The following is a 15,106-nucleotide window of genomic DNA, read 5'->3' on the forward strand; positions in this document are numbered from 1 at the left end:
AAGAATCCAAGATTCTGTCGTTGCAGTGCTGTCTATTTATCGTTACTATCATCATGTCTTTAAATACTATCTCATGCTTTTGCATTCATTGTTTACTTCATTAAGATTTGCAAGGGCAAACACTTCCACAGCCCTGCAGTTAAAAAGAATAATTGCACATGCCTTATGACTTTTAACTTTCAAGCATGTTTACAAGGCAAAAAAAAAAACATGCCACACATATATCAAACACATTTCCACACACTCCCAATCTATGTCATGGCTTCCTTTTGACTTATTTCCTTATTTTTTTACTTATTTTTCAGGTGTCGGAGTTGGAGGCTATGTGAGTAATTTGTGAAAGTCAGCAGAACAAACAAATTTATGAACAGCAGCTGAATGAATCAAATGAAACTCCAGCTAATACAGGGATGATGGAATTCATATACAGTACACACTAAAATGAGGAAATATAAATCTTTAAAAGAAAATTTCTTTCCCTCTTAAAAACTGCATTTTTAATAAATAAAAATATCCGAGTCATGGTATTCCTTTAATTCAAAACAGAAAAAGACTTCCTGAAAAATATAACTTTTTGTAATAAAGTTATCAATTAAATTTCACAAACATGGTGGTAACTTTAGTAACAGATCCATGTACTTAACTTCTTGTAATAATATTTTGTGTATTTGACCAAATCAATTCATTCACAGTTATTTTTTAATTTTGTTGTGCCTTGATACAGACTAGTGGTATTTTACATTACTTGCACTCTTTCATGGGCTATTATTCAAAGTGAAGTTTTTGTATTGTACTGTTGTAAATAGTTATGCCATACGGTAGGTCATACAGCAAATTAAGACCAATTTTCATTTACAGTATGACCTACATAAAGGCATTAAATTGAAAGAAAACCATTACATTTAGAAGCTGAAAGTTAATGATTAAATTTAATTAATCTGTATGTTTCTTATTTCCATGCTGGAGATAAATTAAATCATACAGAAATGTGTTTTATAAAATATGTATGCATACATAAACATTATTGGCAATTTCTAACCATAAAATAAGTAGTTTTAACAAAATGGCTTTCTGGTAACATGTTTTAAAGCAACTATTTGAGAACCAATGTGAAACAGAACAAAAGACAAACAATATTACCTATAGTAACACATTTTTTGGAAAAGTCACAATTATAGGTTTGAAAAACATTCAAATACAGGTCTGCCACCTATACAGGACAAGAACATGCATTCCAGGTACATACAGTAATAGTGTTACCTGATTAAGATTCAGTATTTCTGCAACAGACAAGCATAGTATCTTTTTTTTTGTTTTGTTTTTTTGCAGTAAAATACTAATAACTGTATAAATGCAGAGTTTTAATACATTTTGAAATGCAACAATTCCTTTTTTGAAAGTATCTTCATAGTTTTGTTTCTGGTATAACATGTTGTGCCATAGAGGTGGCATTCCTAATCAAAAGCTCTCAACTATAGTGTCAGCCAAAGATGGCGAGAACTCATTTCCTTTCAGTCTTTTTAGTTCTCCATTTAAAGTAATAAAATTAATGTTAATAGTAAATCTTGACTTTCTAAAAGTCAAGATTAAAAATGAGCAACTTAACCCTTTGTCTGTCTGGGTAGTTGAGAAACCTTTGCAGTACAGTGTCATTATTACTGTATATGTGAAACTGTTGTTTTGACAAATTTAGTCCACTGATGTATATCTGTATACCCATGAGGACAGTTCAAGGGTTACATACAGTACAGTACAAACAATATGAGTAACAATGAAGTGTATGGGTTGCAGATGACCACTTATACATTTTCTGTAAGTTGCAGTGCTTTCTTAGAATAGTAATAGAAAATTAATGGCTACTTTTTTGTACAGCATTGAATAACTAACATGCTTGTTAACAAAGCCCTGTATAATATTAAAGCGTGTGAGGGTCTGAATGTATAATCGAGTATTAAGTACATGGTTATCAAATGTAGGATAATCTTTAGGATTTACTTTTCAATCTAAGTTTCTTACCTTGCATATACAGTACCATGTTAATGTAATCTCTTATACATTCACCAGCCAAAATATTACACAATTTATATGAACTAATGTGATATGCTGTGTATAATTACAACAGCTTTTAAAATAAATAATGACAAAGTAGAAGTTTTGTGAGTTATTTGTAAGTTATATGAGGTTAGTTTTATTTACTATTAGGACTTGGCAGGGACTAGGTAAAGGTCAAATATGTTAAATATCTAAATATGTTAAACCATAAAATCATAATGGGGCGCACTTACTTTTTCACCGCATTATATACTGCATTTATACTGTATACAGTAAATAGGCACTGTAGTAGTGAAGTGTTCTACTCTCCACACCATGTATAAGTAGAGAACCCAAGTGCTTTGACAAGGAGTATGGTAAAGTAAACCCCAGTATAGTACATTGACTATCCCCTAAGTTCTGTATGTGGCAAAACTCTATCGACAACATGGAAATACAGAGACATTATGCCAGTGAATCCATCTTTGGGTGCACAAAAGAACATGAAGGGCAGAGATTGCCAAGATACTGAATGTTTTTGGGTAAACTAAACTTGCAGAAATAAAAGAAATTCATACTTTCTAGATGCTGTATTAAATATGTGGCAGCTTAAGAATAAAATATTGTTTCTCTCATTGTTTAAGAAAAAGAGGGGAAACCAACTCTTTTACATTTAGAGGTCAATAACAGGGTACACCTTGGCTGGTGAATGTTTTAATTAATTCTTTATGAGTTCTTAGTTATATGACTTATATAGCAACTTAAGACTCCATCTTTTAAGAGGGATAAAACTTTTATAATAGATCCTTCAAAATTACTATACATCTTTGCATGATATAAAACTGGATGATGATATTTTTATGTTCATATTTCCATAAAAAGTTTACAGAACAGATTATGATGGCTTTAATTAAAAATGATTGTGGACTAATGGAGCACTATTAAAATACAATATTTTTCAAAAATAGTTTCTTAACCTGTACTACTTTATTATAATTTTATATAAAATAGCATCTTATTCTATTGTACTTATAGATTCTCATTTGTCGATGTTTGCTGTACTTAAATATTAAGCAGGCCATGAAATTTTAGCAGTTTAGTGGAGTGAACCACAAATTATGTTTAATCTTCCAAAGTTTTTTTACTGCTTTTCTGTAGGCAACTGTTCAATACCATACCTTTCACAGAATTCAGATTTACAATCTCACTATCCTTTATACCACATCAGCTTCTGATTTTGAATACATCAGTTTGAAATACATCATACCACTGTGGATTACAGGGCAAGAGTAAAGATGTACACCTAAACAAATGCAATGGATGGTACTTCAACAAATTAAATATCACAAAATACAAATACCAAATGAATTTCAAGACAATCTAGGCTTACTTTAGTGTACAGTATGTTAAATGGTAATATATTGGTTGGAACAATTCCTTTGTGACTTAATCCATTGTAGTCTAAATCCTTTAGTAGTTCCGACTTTGGAGTTACAATTGGAAAATGGCAGTGGCTCATTTTGTTTACTATGGAATTACATAGTTATTCTGGCCCCTTTCATCAACAGTGGATTCAGTTACAAATAGCCAAATATGCTATTACAAAGAAATAAATACAGATAGTCATACTGTATATTCAAAATGGCCTTTGCCCAGCAGAGGTAGATAAAAGCTATAACAAACTGTTTGAAGATGAGGATGAGTTGGACATGTTGGTCAGTTGAACGAGTACTTGATTTGAATTGCTACAGCATTATTTATAATTCAGCTACAAAAATGTGAAAGACATACAAGTATTGCTCCTTTTTCATTCTTGCTGTACATTCCTACATTCATTCATTTTTAAGGCTTTTCAGTTTATTACTCATCCACATACAGTATACTACATTATAGTAAGAACAGCACCACATATACAAATGTAAACATACTTCATAAAACACGCCAAAGCATTTATATATGGGTTTATCAAGAAGAGACATATTTTATGCATCATAATCATAAAACAGAGAGAAACATTAAATAACTTTGTAATGGTCAAACCATTATAAAATGTATTTGAATAGAAATCAATGACTGAATGACTGTTTATCCTAAAAATATTATGGTCTAATTTCCTAGTGTCTGTTTTTAACAGGCTCTTTCCAAAGAGCAAAAATCAATTGTTTTTTTTTTTACTAAACACTTCACTGTGTTGTTTACTGTCTTATTTTATTTAGTTATTGATTCATTATCTTTCATATCTCACCATCATTGATTACACTTTACAGCAATATTTAAAGGATTGGATAATTTCCAAATAAATTTAAATATCTGACTATTTTCAGATGGAAAAGTGATGAAAATTGCCTGTCAAGACAGATGATCAACATCAGTATTAAACACTCCAAGCAGAATTTTAGCTTGGTGCTAAAATTGTACCAATAACAGATTATCCTTTTTCATTCCTGTGCTTATTTTTATTTATAATAATGAAGCAGATTATATTTCTGTGCACTAGAAAATTAAATGCTTATGTGTGCTCTTCTGCTACCCAATAAATTTATTTTATAGCTTTATGTTGCTGTATCTGCTTGGGAATAACAGTACACTGATAAAAACGGAAGGAATGTGTAGTTTAAAATCAGCCCTTATAAATCTTCCTTCCCTTTAATTTCAGACTCTTGAAACACTGTGAGCAGCTTTGTATTATATCTGTACACATTGCTATAGCCATGGAAGATGTATCTTCAGCACTGATAGGTTATGTCTAATGTCTTATTTTCAAAGTTTTATTTTGAAAGCAGGATATTGCTCAAAATAATACTGTGGCTAACACACTTTTTAGCATGCAGTTTCAATATTTACTTGATTATAAATATTGTAATTGGGAAATACATATTTTGTGACTCACATTATTCTATAGTATTTGAAAGGTACGCTGAATATAAACATTGACCCTTATGATATATTTTTTCACTTGTAAAATTTAGCTCTCATTCTTTGGAATTGATGTCCTGTGCATGTCTCCGCTTTAGCAAAATGCAGTCCTTTAGGGTAAACATATAGGTTGTAAGCCCTTTAGTCAATACAAGCTACAGTACAGTACATACAATTGAATAACACTCTGAATTCTTAATAAATAAAGGACATAACTCAAACATCTGTCCTGTATTAAAATACTGAACACACATAACGTTAGGCTGCAATTTTATCTTTGTAGTTCATTGCCTTTCATTTTTTTATAAGCCAATCATTGCAATGTAGCACCCTATACTATTATCAATCCTCCCCTCAACCAATGAATGAATGTTATATCTTGCTGTTCTTGTTTATATTGTTCAGTCCAGTTAATCCATGTTTGCATACCAAGAATATTCTCAGATGAAATTCACTGGCGACCATTAATAGTTTTGTGGTGAATACAGAATAAAATGCATTGTAAAAATAAATAACATTCTGCATTTTATTAAATATAATTATTATTTACATACTGTACGTCTGCTATAAATATAAAAAAATACAAATAATATCAAAGATGAGGCTTTTTAATTAAATTCTAGGGATTTTCTATGAAATACCAACAGTTTCAGTATACTGCGGTAAATGATAACTCTTAGCTTGAACAGATCTTTATTTTTAAAAAATGTAATACTCTAGATCTAATATTTAACCAGTTTTTCTTATGATTATCCTCTGTGGAGTCTTAAGATAATGATACAGTAGGTTTTAGTCTTTATTCCCCACACAATCCAAAAGCTCTCAATCAGACTCCTTTGAAAGTTATAGTTGCATTAGGTGCTGCAAGGTCATTTATTTATTGAAAATTTTCAGCTTAACAGATTGTTTCCTAAACACAATTACTGTAACATTAACATTACCATGATTTTGAAGTTCTAAATGCTGTGAATTATCTCTGGAAGAGCTATTCTAAACATGGATTCTGGTTATTTTCATCAGGAGAAAGGTCCTAATTTCCTTTTCGTAAAAAAAAAATCAAACTTGCCGAAGATATGAATTTCTCATTGTAAATTTTGATACTGCATGCTTTAAAATATATAAAAAACTTTTGACACAGAACCTGTGCAAGAAATGCAGCAGTGACTGAAATGAAATAGCAAATATCAAAGCAAAAACAGTCAAAAGTAAAATAATCATTTTGAGCACCTGCTGAACTGTTCAACTGACCAAAATGAAAATGACTGGAATTCTACAGAATGAGACCCTGGGTGTTACAGTTTGTCATACAAATGATTTTGTTTGACCAAATCCACCATTTGAGGCTCAGAAGAGGTTTTCTCTTATGTTTCACATTCAGACCTAAGGAGTCCCATGCCTTTTTAGGAGTTGCTCAGCTTTGCTGATTCATGCAACAGTTGTTGAGGCACACATTTGTGCATGTTACTGTGGACTCATCTGCTATTTTTCTTCTTTTTTCCCTTTTTTTGTACTAAAGATATGACAAATCATTTTTCTATGTGCATGTGTGCGTGTTCACATGAAGATTTGCAAGCTTTCTACTATGCCATGCTGTAAAAGCATCAGCAGCAGGTTTTGTGTTTTTGCAAGTTTAGAAATCTGCAGGACTACAAAAGATAGAAACTCTTGGATGACACACACACACAGTGACAAGTACAGACATTGTAAAGACTCGGTTTTGCTTTTGAGGAACAATTTCCCCCTCCCTCCCTCCCCCCCCACACCCCCAATAAATAAATACATAAATAAATAAAATCCTGTAGTAACCTAGTGCAAAAGAAATCCAAACATTAAAACACAGTGTATAAAATGGTGTGAGAAAATTCAGTTCTAAGGTAGCCTTTCTGTCAATAAAGGCTGTGGTGTTTTCCGGTTCCTGTTAATTTTGATTGTTTGTCCTAGTAGTCTGGTAAATGTGGGCCCACCTTTTTCCATCCTGCACCCAGAAGGCTTTGATGAAGTTGCCCAAAGGCCTAGTCTCCGTTACAGCCATTGTGGCAGGCAGCAGTGAGCGTCGAAAGTGCCAATCCAGTGATTACATGGATAACTCCATTATTCTTCATTGGTTGAGTTCTCCTCTAGTGTAAATATTTCCCCAAAACTGAATCCCATACAGTTCTGTGCTGCAGTCAAACTGACAACTGTATGCAAAAGAATTAGAACTAAAATGCAAAGTTTAAGCCTGCTGTTACACAGTCTAGAAGCTGCAGAGGTTGCAAGTGATGTCCTATGATGACACAAGATGGGGTCAGTTCTTTTTATTGTCCCTTTGGATTGGTTATCTGGTATAAAGTCCCATCTGACATCACAGCACTCTGGTTCTGCATTTGTCGGATGATTTTCTAAAAGCCCTGTGATGCAAACAAAACAGACAAGAAGGCTATCAAATAAAAGTATATAACATATCCAGTAATCCTCAGTCTACAAAATAATGGATAGTAATACCGTAATAGGTCATTTTTGGAGATACTGTATCAAAACCAGGACATTTTGAGAAATAAGTATTCATCTTTTTCTCCACTTGGAGTGTAACACGAGAGTTATCTTTCCTGTGACAAATAAGGTGAACAACACCAATAGTACCTACTGTATGTTTTTGTTTTTATTACAGACTTACTGTATGCCACATTTGCTTGGCATGCTAGGCATAGCCAGTGCTAGTTACAGAGAGAAACAAAAGTTGAAAAAGAAAATGGATAAATAAAATCTTACCGTATACTGTATACTGTATTACTGTACAATGCTGTACATGGAATTCAGGTTGACTATATGCAGGATAATTCTTTTAATTCTTCAAAAATGTTCATCCATCAGCAGCTACTGAGCTCTGTGGGATCTACTGTACATGTACTCCTTGTTTTTGTTTTTTATGTTTTTTATTGATTGTGGCTATTTAAACTGCATTTCACAGAAGAGCCTGAGGACTGAGAGTAGTCTTGTTTTTCAATCAATAATCAATAATATATTTGTTATACATCATTTTGGGACATTCCAATGTTATCAAATCAATCAGAATTGGGCAGCTAAGGCCTTGGATGCAGTACAGTGCACCTTCTAATCAAAGGAGATGCCATGATACCAATCCTTGACTGAAAACTGTAACAGCTGCTGGAGTCACAAAGGTACCTTGAGTTTACAGCAAGTTTATGTACATCCACCACAGTCTCTACCTGCACATGTTAGTATTGTTACTGTATCCCCAATGAATGAATATCCAGGAATGTGGATTGTGGCAAGCCTAGTAGTTTACCTGTACATATAAAACTTGGCATTCCTCCATAGATAAGATCATCATTGTCTGGCAATATAAATGGACACCTCGTCTGGACTTCCAAACAGTATTGCTTGCAAGGGATTCTGTTACTGCAGTGGATCTGTGTGGTCTCAAAATACTGGGAACACAGCCAGGGTTTGTAGACATTCTGTAAAAGACAAGATTGAGTTGGTGTAAATTAGGTTTGCACACAGTGATGGCAGACCAACATTTTGGGTAGCGTTATCACAAAGATCAGAATATTGATTTTTGCCCACAACTATGTAAGAAGAAACTAATTAATAAAAGAAAATATTTAAATTTAATGAAATCTTTAACACAGAAAATATATAAATGTACTGAAATCTTTACCACTATCCTTTCAAAATTCTCTGCATCAAAGTATGAGATTTAAAGTTAACATTGTTTCATAGAAATAAAGCAAACAATTCAAATTTACTAATCATCAGAAAAATAAACAAATGTTTAAATAACAAATAAAAATATCTATCAATCATACCCTTGCTTTAAAGGTTGTGACTTGAGCTTTAAAAGTATTTTTAATGTCTTCTAATACAGTACAGTATGTGAAAAAAATCTAACGGATAAATATGATGTTTCTCAATGCATATACTGTACCCAATTCAGATCAGAAAGCCTTTGTGTACAAGACTAAGAAAACATGGTTGAATATTTTTTGTATTCTATGTCCGGTTAATTGATGGTTGTAGTGTATATGATAGTACAATAAAAAAACAATAAAGGCTTAAAAAGTGCCTGCTTCTCAATCTTTACAGTAGGTGTTTATACTGTATGAACCTTGCACCTACATTTGCTATCCAGTAGGTGGAGACATTTATTACAGTATGTCCTGAAATGCTGTACTATAACATTGCATGATGTGTAAGGGAAGACACAACGATCAAGTAGTAACCGAAGATTAGACTGATGTATTTAAGATCCTAAGGGGTATGGCTCAGGGAAGTATTTCATTACCTATTGTAAATAAAACCACAGGACAACAATTTGAAACTAAAGTGGAAATCTTTAGGGCAGAGATTTGAAAATTCCCTAATACAGCAGGCTTCCCATCCAAGCGGTCAGAAGTTTTTTTTTTAAGTAATAGTGTAATGTTAGTTTCTGTTAATTACTAACCTAACAAATGAGCAAATGGTAAGGCACCCACATTTTCATATCAAATATAGATGACTACATTACATAAAAGTTTAAAATTGCGTTATCTTTCATCAGTGTTTTATTCAGCTCAAAAGTAACTTTTCATGTGCCACATGACTGTGACTTGTGGATAATGCCATCGAGTCCATACATTTTGAACTCTGCCCAGAGGCTGTATGTGAGGTTAAATATCTGAATTCTATTTAGTAAAGTTCTGTTTGCATACGTTTCAGAGATATTATATAGTCCCCAAATCTGTAATGCAAGTCTGGGCTTCATTACTTAGTGATTGGAACTGACATTTCCACAGTGACAATGCACGTCTGACTGTGCACACTTTTGAGTCAAGGTATCCTTAGCTTCCCATACAAAAGCAAGATCTTTGTTCCTGTCACGGTGGGCATCCCTCCCCTAGTTGATGCTCTAATTGGCTAGCCTTCGGACTTTTATATTATATATATTATATATATTATATATATAATATATTATCTGGTACACTATGTCTTGTTTTCGTGCTATTATTTAACGCTGAGCCTCGGGTGTTTTGGGGCTCAGCATTTGGAAGACGGATGCCTGGGTGCCAGCGGGTCCAGGAGTGGCCCGATTGCACAGGCTTCAACACGGCATCCTGGCCACGGAGTCCTGGACTCGGCGTCCCCAGTCCCGTTCCTGTTCCGTGACAACGTGTCTGTGTCCTGCTTCCCCCCATTCCGGGGATTTTATCTCAGTCGGATTACCTGGCTTTTCGGATCTTGGACTACCCCCTGACTACCTGCCTGGACTTGGATGCCTAAGGCTGCTTTCCCCTGTGCACCAGATCATGAACTGTAACCCCTCACTGCCTTCACAATAAACCCTGTGTGTCTTCCCTGAACCCTGTCTGTGGTCCTGTTTCCGGATTCGCAGCCTTGCATAGAGACCTTAACACCACCCTCCACGGGAGACCTACCTGGCTTCCATAACAGTTACACTAAAGACACTGAGAACTCAGAGTGAGCACACCAGCAGTCGCTAAATGCATTTGTGTGGAGAGTGAACCATGTTTCTCTCATTAGATATATTTACATAAAATGATTCTCTATCTGCTGGGAAATATCAAAACTATTTAACTGTCTTCTGTAGGTCAAGTAATTCTTAAGTCAACAGGTGTGCACTGAACCTTCAGAACTCAAAGTGCTGACTCTTAAAAACGAAACTGACTAGACTGTTCTTAGACTTATAAAAAATAGACATTTGGAACCAGATGCATGAGATTCTTCTGTTGCACTTGTGTGTGAATGCTTGCCTTATTTTCTCTCTAAATCGTCCTTAAGATACCCTTCAGTCGCTTACACTGACAAAAACAACTCAGAGAGATAGCAACTCTGTTACATTATTATTAGACATCCTTATCCAGGTAAACTTTGACTTATAGTAATATGAAGTGTACATGGCCTACATTGTATACGTTGTATATGCAAGTAGAATAAAATAACTGACTAAAATAACAAGGAAGCCAGCACAATAAAGCTGGAAGTGCAATAAAGCAATAAAGTGTCATGCAAGAGTAAAACTAAAAAAAAAACTGTAAGAACTAAAAGAATATCAAATGCATTCAGATAGTGTGGGTAGAGTGCAGTAATGCAAATAGTTTATCATGACATATAGTACTTCGTAATAATATATAAATATAAAATATAACATCACTTTATTAAGCCATTACAATTTCTTGCATTAGGAATTATCTTTTCACATACCCCAGCTTGCTCTCCATAAGACACACAGACAGGGAGAGAGACTGGGGTCAGAGCACAGGGTCTGCCATTGTACAGCACCCCTGAAGTTGTTGGGGTTAAGGGCCTTGCTCAGGAGCCCAACAGAGTAGGATTCCTCTGCCGGCTGCAGGATTTGAACCATCAACCTTCCAGCCATACGCACAGATCCTTAGCCACAGAGCCACCGCTCCTCTGACATATAATCAGCTCCATCGTCAGATTTGATATTTAAATGTGAATACTGTGCTTTATTTGTTGCTTGACTTGAGCCAGTACTACATGTCTATTAACGTTTTTATACTAGCCGTGGTTTTATGAATGAGGTACAAAAGCCACCACTGTGTTTTAACCAGATGGTTTGGACATTCAGTGTGTTTTTATGAATAATGCCCAAAGTCAGTTTCCCATTCCTCCTACACTACACAGTAGGTACAGTACTTGAAAAAGGTATTTAAATTTACCATGTTCGCAACTTTTCAAAGCTATGCAAGGCTGTGAGAGAAAAGCAGATATATTTCAGAAAGCCCATGCACAAGCCACTGAAAACTTCAAATATCACCATTTTGTGGTGTGTATACAGTATATACCCTAAAGGATAGAAATAATTAGAAGTATATTGAATAATTTGTCACTCAGAGATGTTTGCCTCCAGCAAGCATCTTGCCTAACTACAAAGTGCGTAATCATATATCATGTCAAATTTCGCTTTCACTGAAATATTAATGTAATATAAGGCAAAGTGAAAATTCCAAAGCCCATTCATATTTTGGGGTACTCAGTTTTTAAGAGGTTTTATTTGCATTTTCTTGCAAATGTATTTCAAAAGCAAAAATTCTTTGCAGTGTTCAAAATATAAAATGTGTCCTCTTAACAATAAACACATAAGAAGTCCTTTATAGTATGAAAACCATTGAAACAGTTTTGCTCAGTCCTAGTTCCCAAGTAACCCTGTGTCTACAGTCATTCCAACTGATTTCTTAATGAGTTAATCCTATTAAATGCATGCTTAATTGAACCAAAAATTATTTTTGTGCATTCAGCACAAATTATATTTTTACATGTATCATTTCAAAAAAATGTAGTGAGCAAAACTTCAACTTGGTTTATAAGAGAGAGCTTGTTGCACTCCTATACATGTAGCTTTCTAAACAACTGTTTGTTTAGGAATAATTTTCAGACAAAGTCCCATCAGTAAAACTCAACAAAGTCATCAAGTCAATAAGCATAAGTGAGAGGAGGGCCATATCCCAGCACCTGGCACAGCTTTCAGGCTAATTTCTGACCTTCTTGTGCTATTTAAGAACTGGAACGGTTTTAAAACTATAAGCAAAATATTCATTTTAAGATTTTCAGGAGCCAAACTAACAAAGTGCAGTTTAAAAGTAAAAAACGGAAAACACAAGGGTACTCCAGGATAAAGATGGATTAACACTACTTCACAACACCAGTAAAAGAAATTACTTTGGAAATTTCAAGTCTTAAGTCTTTATAGATGCATGTATTGCCATTCAGGCTGACTTACACAGTATTTTAAAGCATGGTAAATATTGATACTGACTATAAAGAAATCACAGTTTCATTCTTGTTCAGGTAAATATTGCAGTTAAAATTAGATCTGCATTCATAATAATATGCTGGGATTAGGTTAGATACTTTCCATCCACAGTCCAAAAACATGCCATCTACTGTAGGTTTATTGGTATTTCAAAATTGTCACCTACAGTTTATACATGCATGTGAGTACCCTTTATGAATTCCAACTACTGTACTACCCTTAGAATCCAGATAAAGATGATCCAATTTGAAGGGGTTCAAGGTTCCCAGGTTAAATTATTTTTTTATACTTACAGCCATAACCTTGCTCAACAATTGATTCTCTCATTCATGTTTATGTGTATTGTTTGTGTGCTTTTCTTTATATTGTCTGCTGCTGTGTGTATACCCTTTGAAGAACTTGTGTTCTTTCCCAGGTTACCTGCCTTTTGCCTGCTAAACTGTATTGGACTCAACAGTTATTGAAAGTAGATAGATGATATCACCTTTATATGAATTATTAAGGACAATTAAGCATTTCCCAAAAGACTTAAGGTACACCCTTAAAAAATTAATTTTGTGTAGGCCTCATTATGGGAAGAAGGAAACGTAAAGTTAAAAACGTAAATAACTTAATGCATGTTTAACTGCACTGACATTTTTAACATAATATCAGAAAAATTTAAAATGTAATATTAAAGCTTATTGAACTATACCATACTTGTACTTATGATTACTTATGACTTATGAAACTAAAATAAATTATCCAGTAACCAGGTTTTGTGTAGGGTTTAATGATATTTCGTGACTCATTAAATCAAATGAAAATTATTCAATGTCTTTCTTGTGGAGAGACCATGGCATGTAGGGTCAGAGGTGAGCATGTGTGCATTTACAGTATAATACAGTATATACTGTATTGCATTTATATATACAGAACAGTATGTTACAGTATAATGTATATGTTATAGTACCTTTGGCAGCGTATTTTTTCTCCCTCTCCCTCTAAAAGCTAGGCTGTAACTTATTTTACTTTTTTTCCTCTATCCTTCCACTGCCGCCTGAAAATGCGGCGCCTGGAGCTAAGGCCGACTTCAGCTCCGCTGTGAGAATTCCTGCTGCGGGTGCATGGTGTGCATTCACAGATCCCCGCCAAGAGCTCCAGAGATAAGGCACCTAATTTCTCCGCTTCCCACAGCTCGTGGAAATTTATTTTCCCCGCTCTCAGCGCGCCTGTCAATTCACACGCCCTTCGCGCATATTTTTTTTTCCCTCTTCGCTCTCAGAGCGCATTTAAAAGAAGCATTTCTACACACTGCGCTAACATCACGCCAGTGCCCTTGTCCTCCACAGGACGGCATCGACTCAAACCGGCGTTCGCCGCAGCTCCAAGAATCGCACTGTTACAGTATATACAGTACAGTATCTGAATAATTTAGTATAACATACAGCATTTGTATGTACTGTACAAGAAGGTATTTTTTGTGAAAAGTACCAGAACCTAAAATATTTAAGATACAATTCTTTATTTTAATATAGAACGTAGGTTGTTTACTATATACTGTATTACTATAGGCTATAGATTGTTAAATATGAGATGTTTACACCGTTTAATCAGGTTGCTTAATAAACAGGCAAACGGCATGGGATCGGAAATCATGGTGATAAAAATATAGAATTATTGCTGCATTTCCCTACCTCCATTTTTATACAAGCTTTAAAAATATCATTGTAAGTATCACAGCATAAGCAATTACAGAATGTTCTAAGAAGCAGATTATAGAACCATCAAGGTGGCATTCAAATTGGCATATGGCAACATCAATTTAAAAGTCATTTGCTTGAATACATTGTCATAGAAAATTTGCTTGAGATGAATGTGTCATTCCCAAAGATAAGACAGAGGGCTAAAATTGATTCTTTTTAGATTATATGATAATCTCTCTCATTTTATCACAACAAATTTCAATAAAATATAAACTGTCAATATGTGAATGGTATATTAGTCTTGCCATTAAAATGCATACTATAATTGTACTTTTCTTTTCATTAGCTCACAAAACCTTTTTCTTTCCAAAGAATATTATTTAGGAATGTGTGAAATGGAAAAAAAAAACAATTCTGCAGCACTTAATGGAATGTCACAAAGATGAAGGTGTAATGTCATTAAGAAACATTGAAATGAAGCTGTTTATACTGAAAGCAAAATCTTATTAAAAGACACAATAAAATTGTTAATAATATGATTATATGAAGCAATTCTTAAGAAACTGAACATTCCTTGCACTATAAAACCAGGCAAATCTTACACATTGCTACAGTACATTTATAGAAAATGTCCATCCTCATCAAAAGTTTCAGCTCATTTTCAAAAGTGAGACACAAATGAATTTTGCAATTAAAC

The 15,106-nt window shown here is 34.1% G+C and overlaps 1 protein-coding gene across 1 annotated transcript in view; it reads right to left on the reverse strand.

The window, feature by feature from the left end:
- Nucleotides 1-513: 513 nt before the first annotated feature.
- LOC102697646 (NALCN channel auxiliary factor 1) overlaps nt 514-15,106 on the reverse strand; it is a 159,131-nt gene continuing 144,538 nt past the window's right edge. The window contains exons 2-3 of the mRNA XM_006639160.3: nt 8,237-8,408; nt 514-7,337 (exon numbers count right to left, since the gene is read on the reverse strand). Of these exons, the coding sequence (XP_006639223.2) occupies nt 7,039-7,337; nt 8,237-8,408 (471 nt within the window). The 3' untranslated portion in view covers nt 514-7,038. The remainder of the gene's footprint in view (nt 7,338-8,236; nt 8,409-15,106) is intronic.

Source organism: Lepisosteus oculatus, chromosome 15 (assembly GCF_040954835.1).
Source record: "Lepisosteus oculatus isolate fLepOcu1 chromosome 15, fLepOcu1.hap2, whole genome shotgun sequence".
NCBI lineage: Eukaryota > Metazoa > Chordata > Actinopteri > Semionotiformes > Lepisosteidae > Lepisosteus > Lepisosteus oculatus.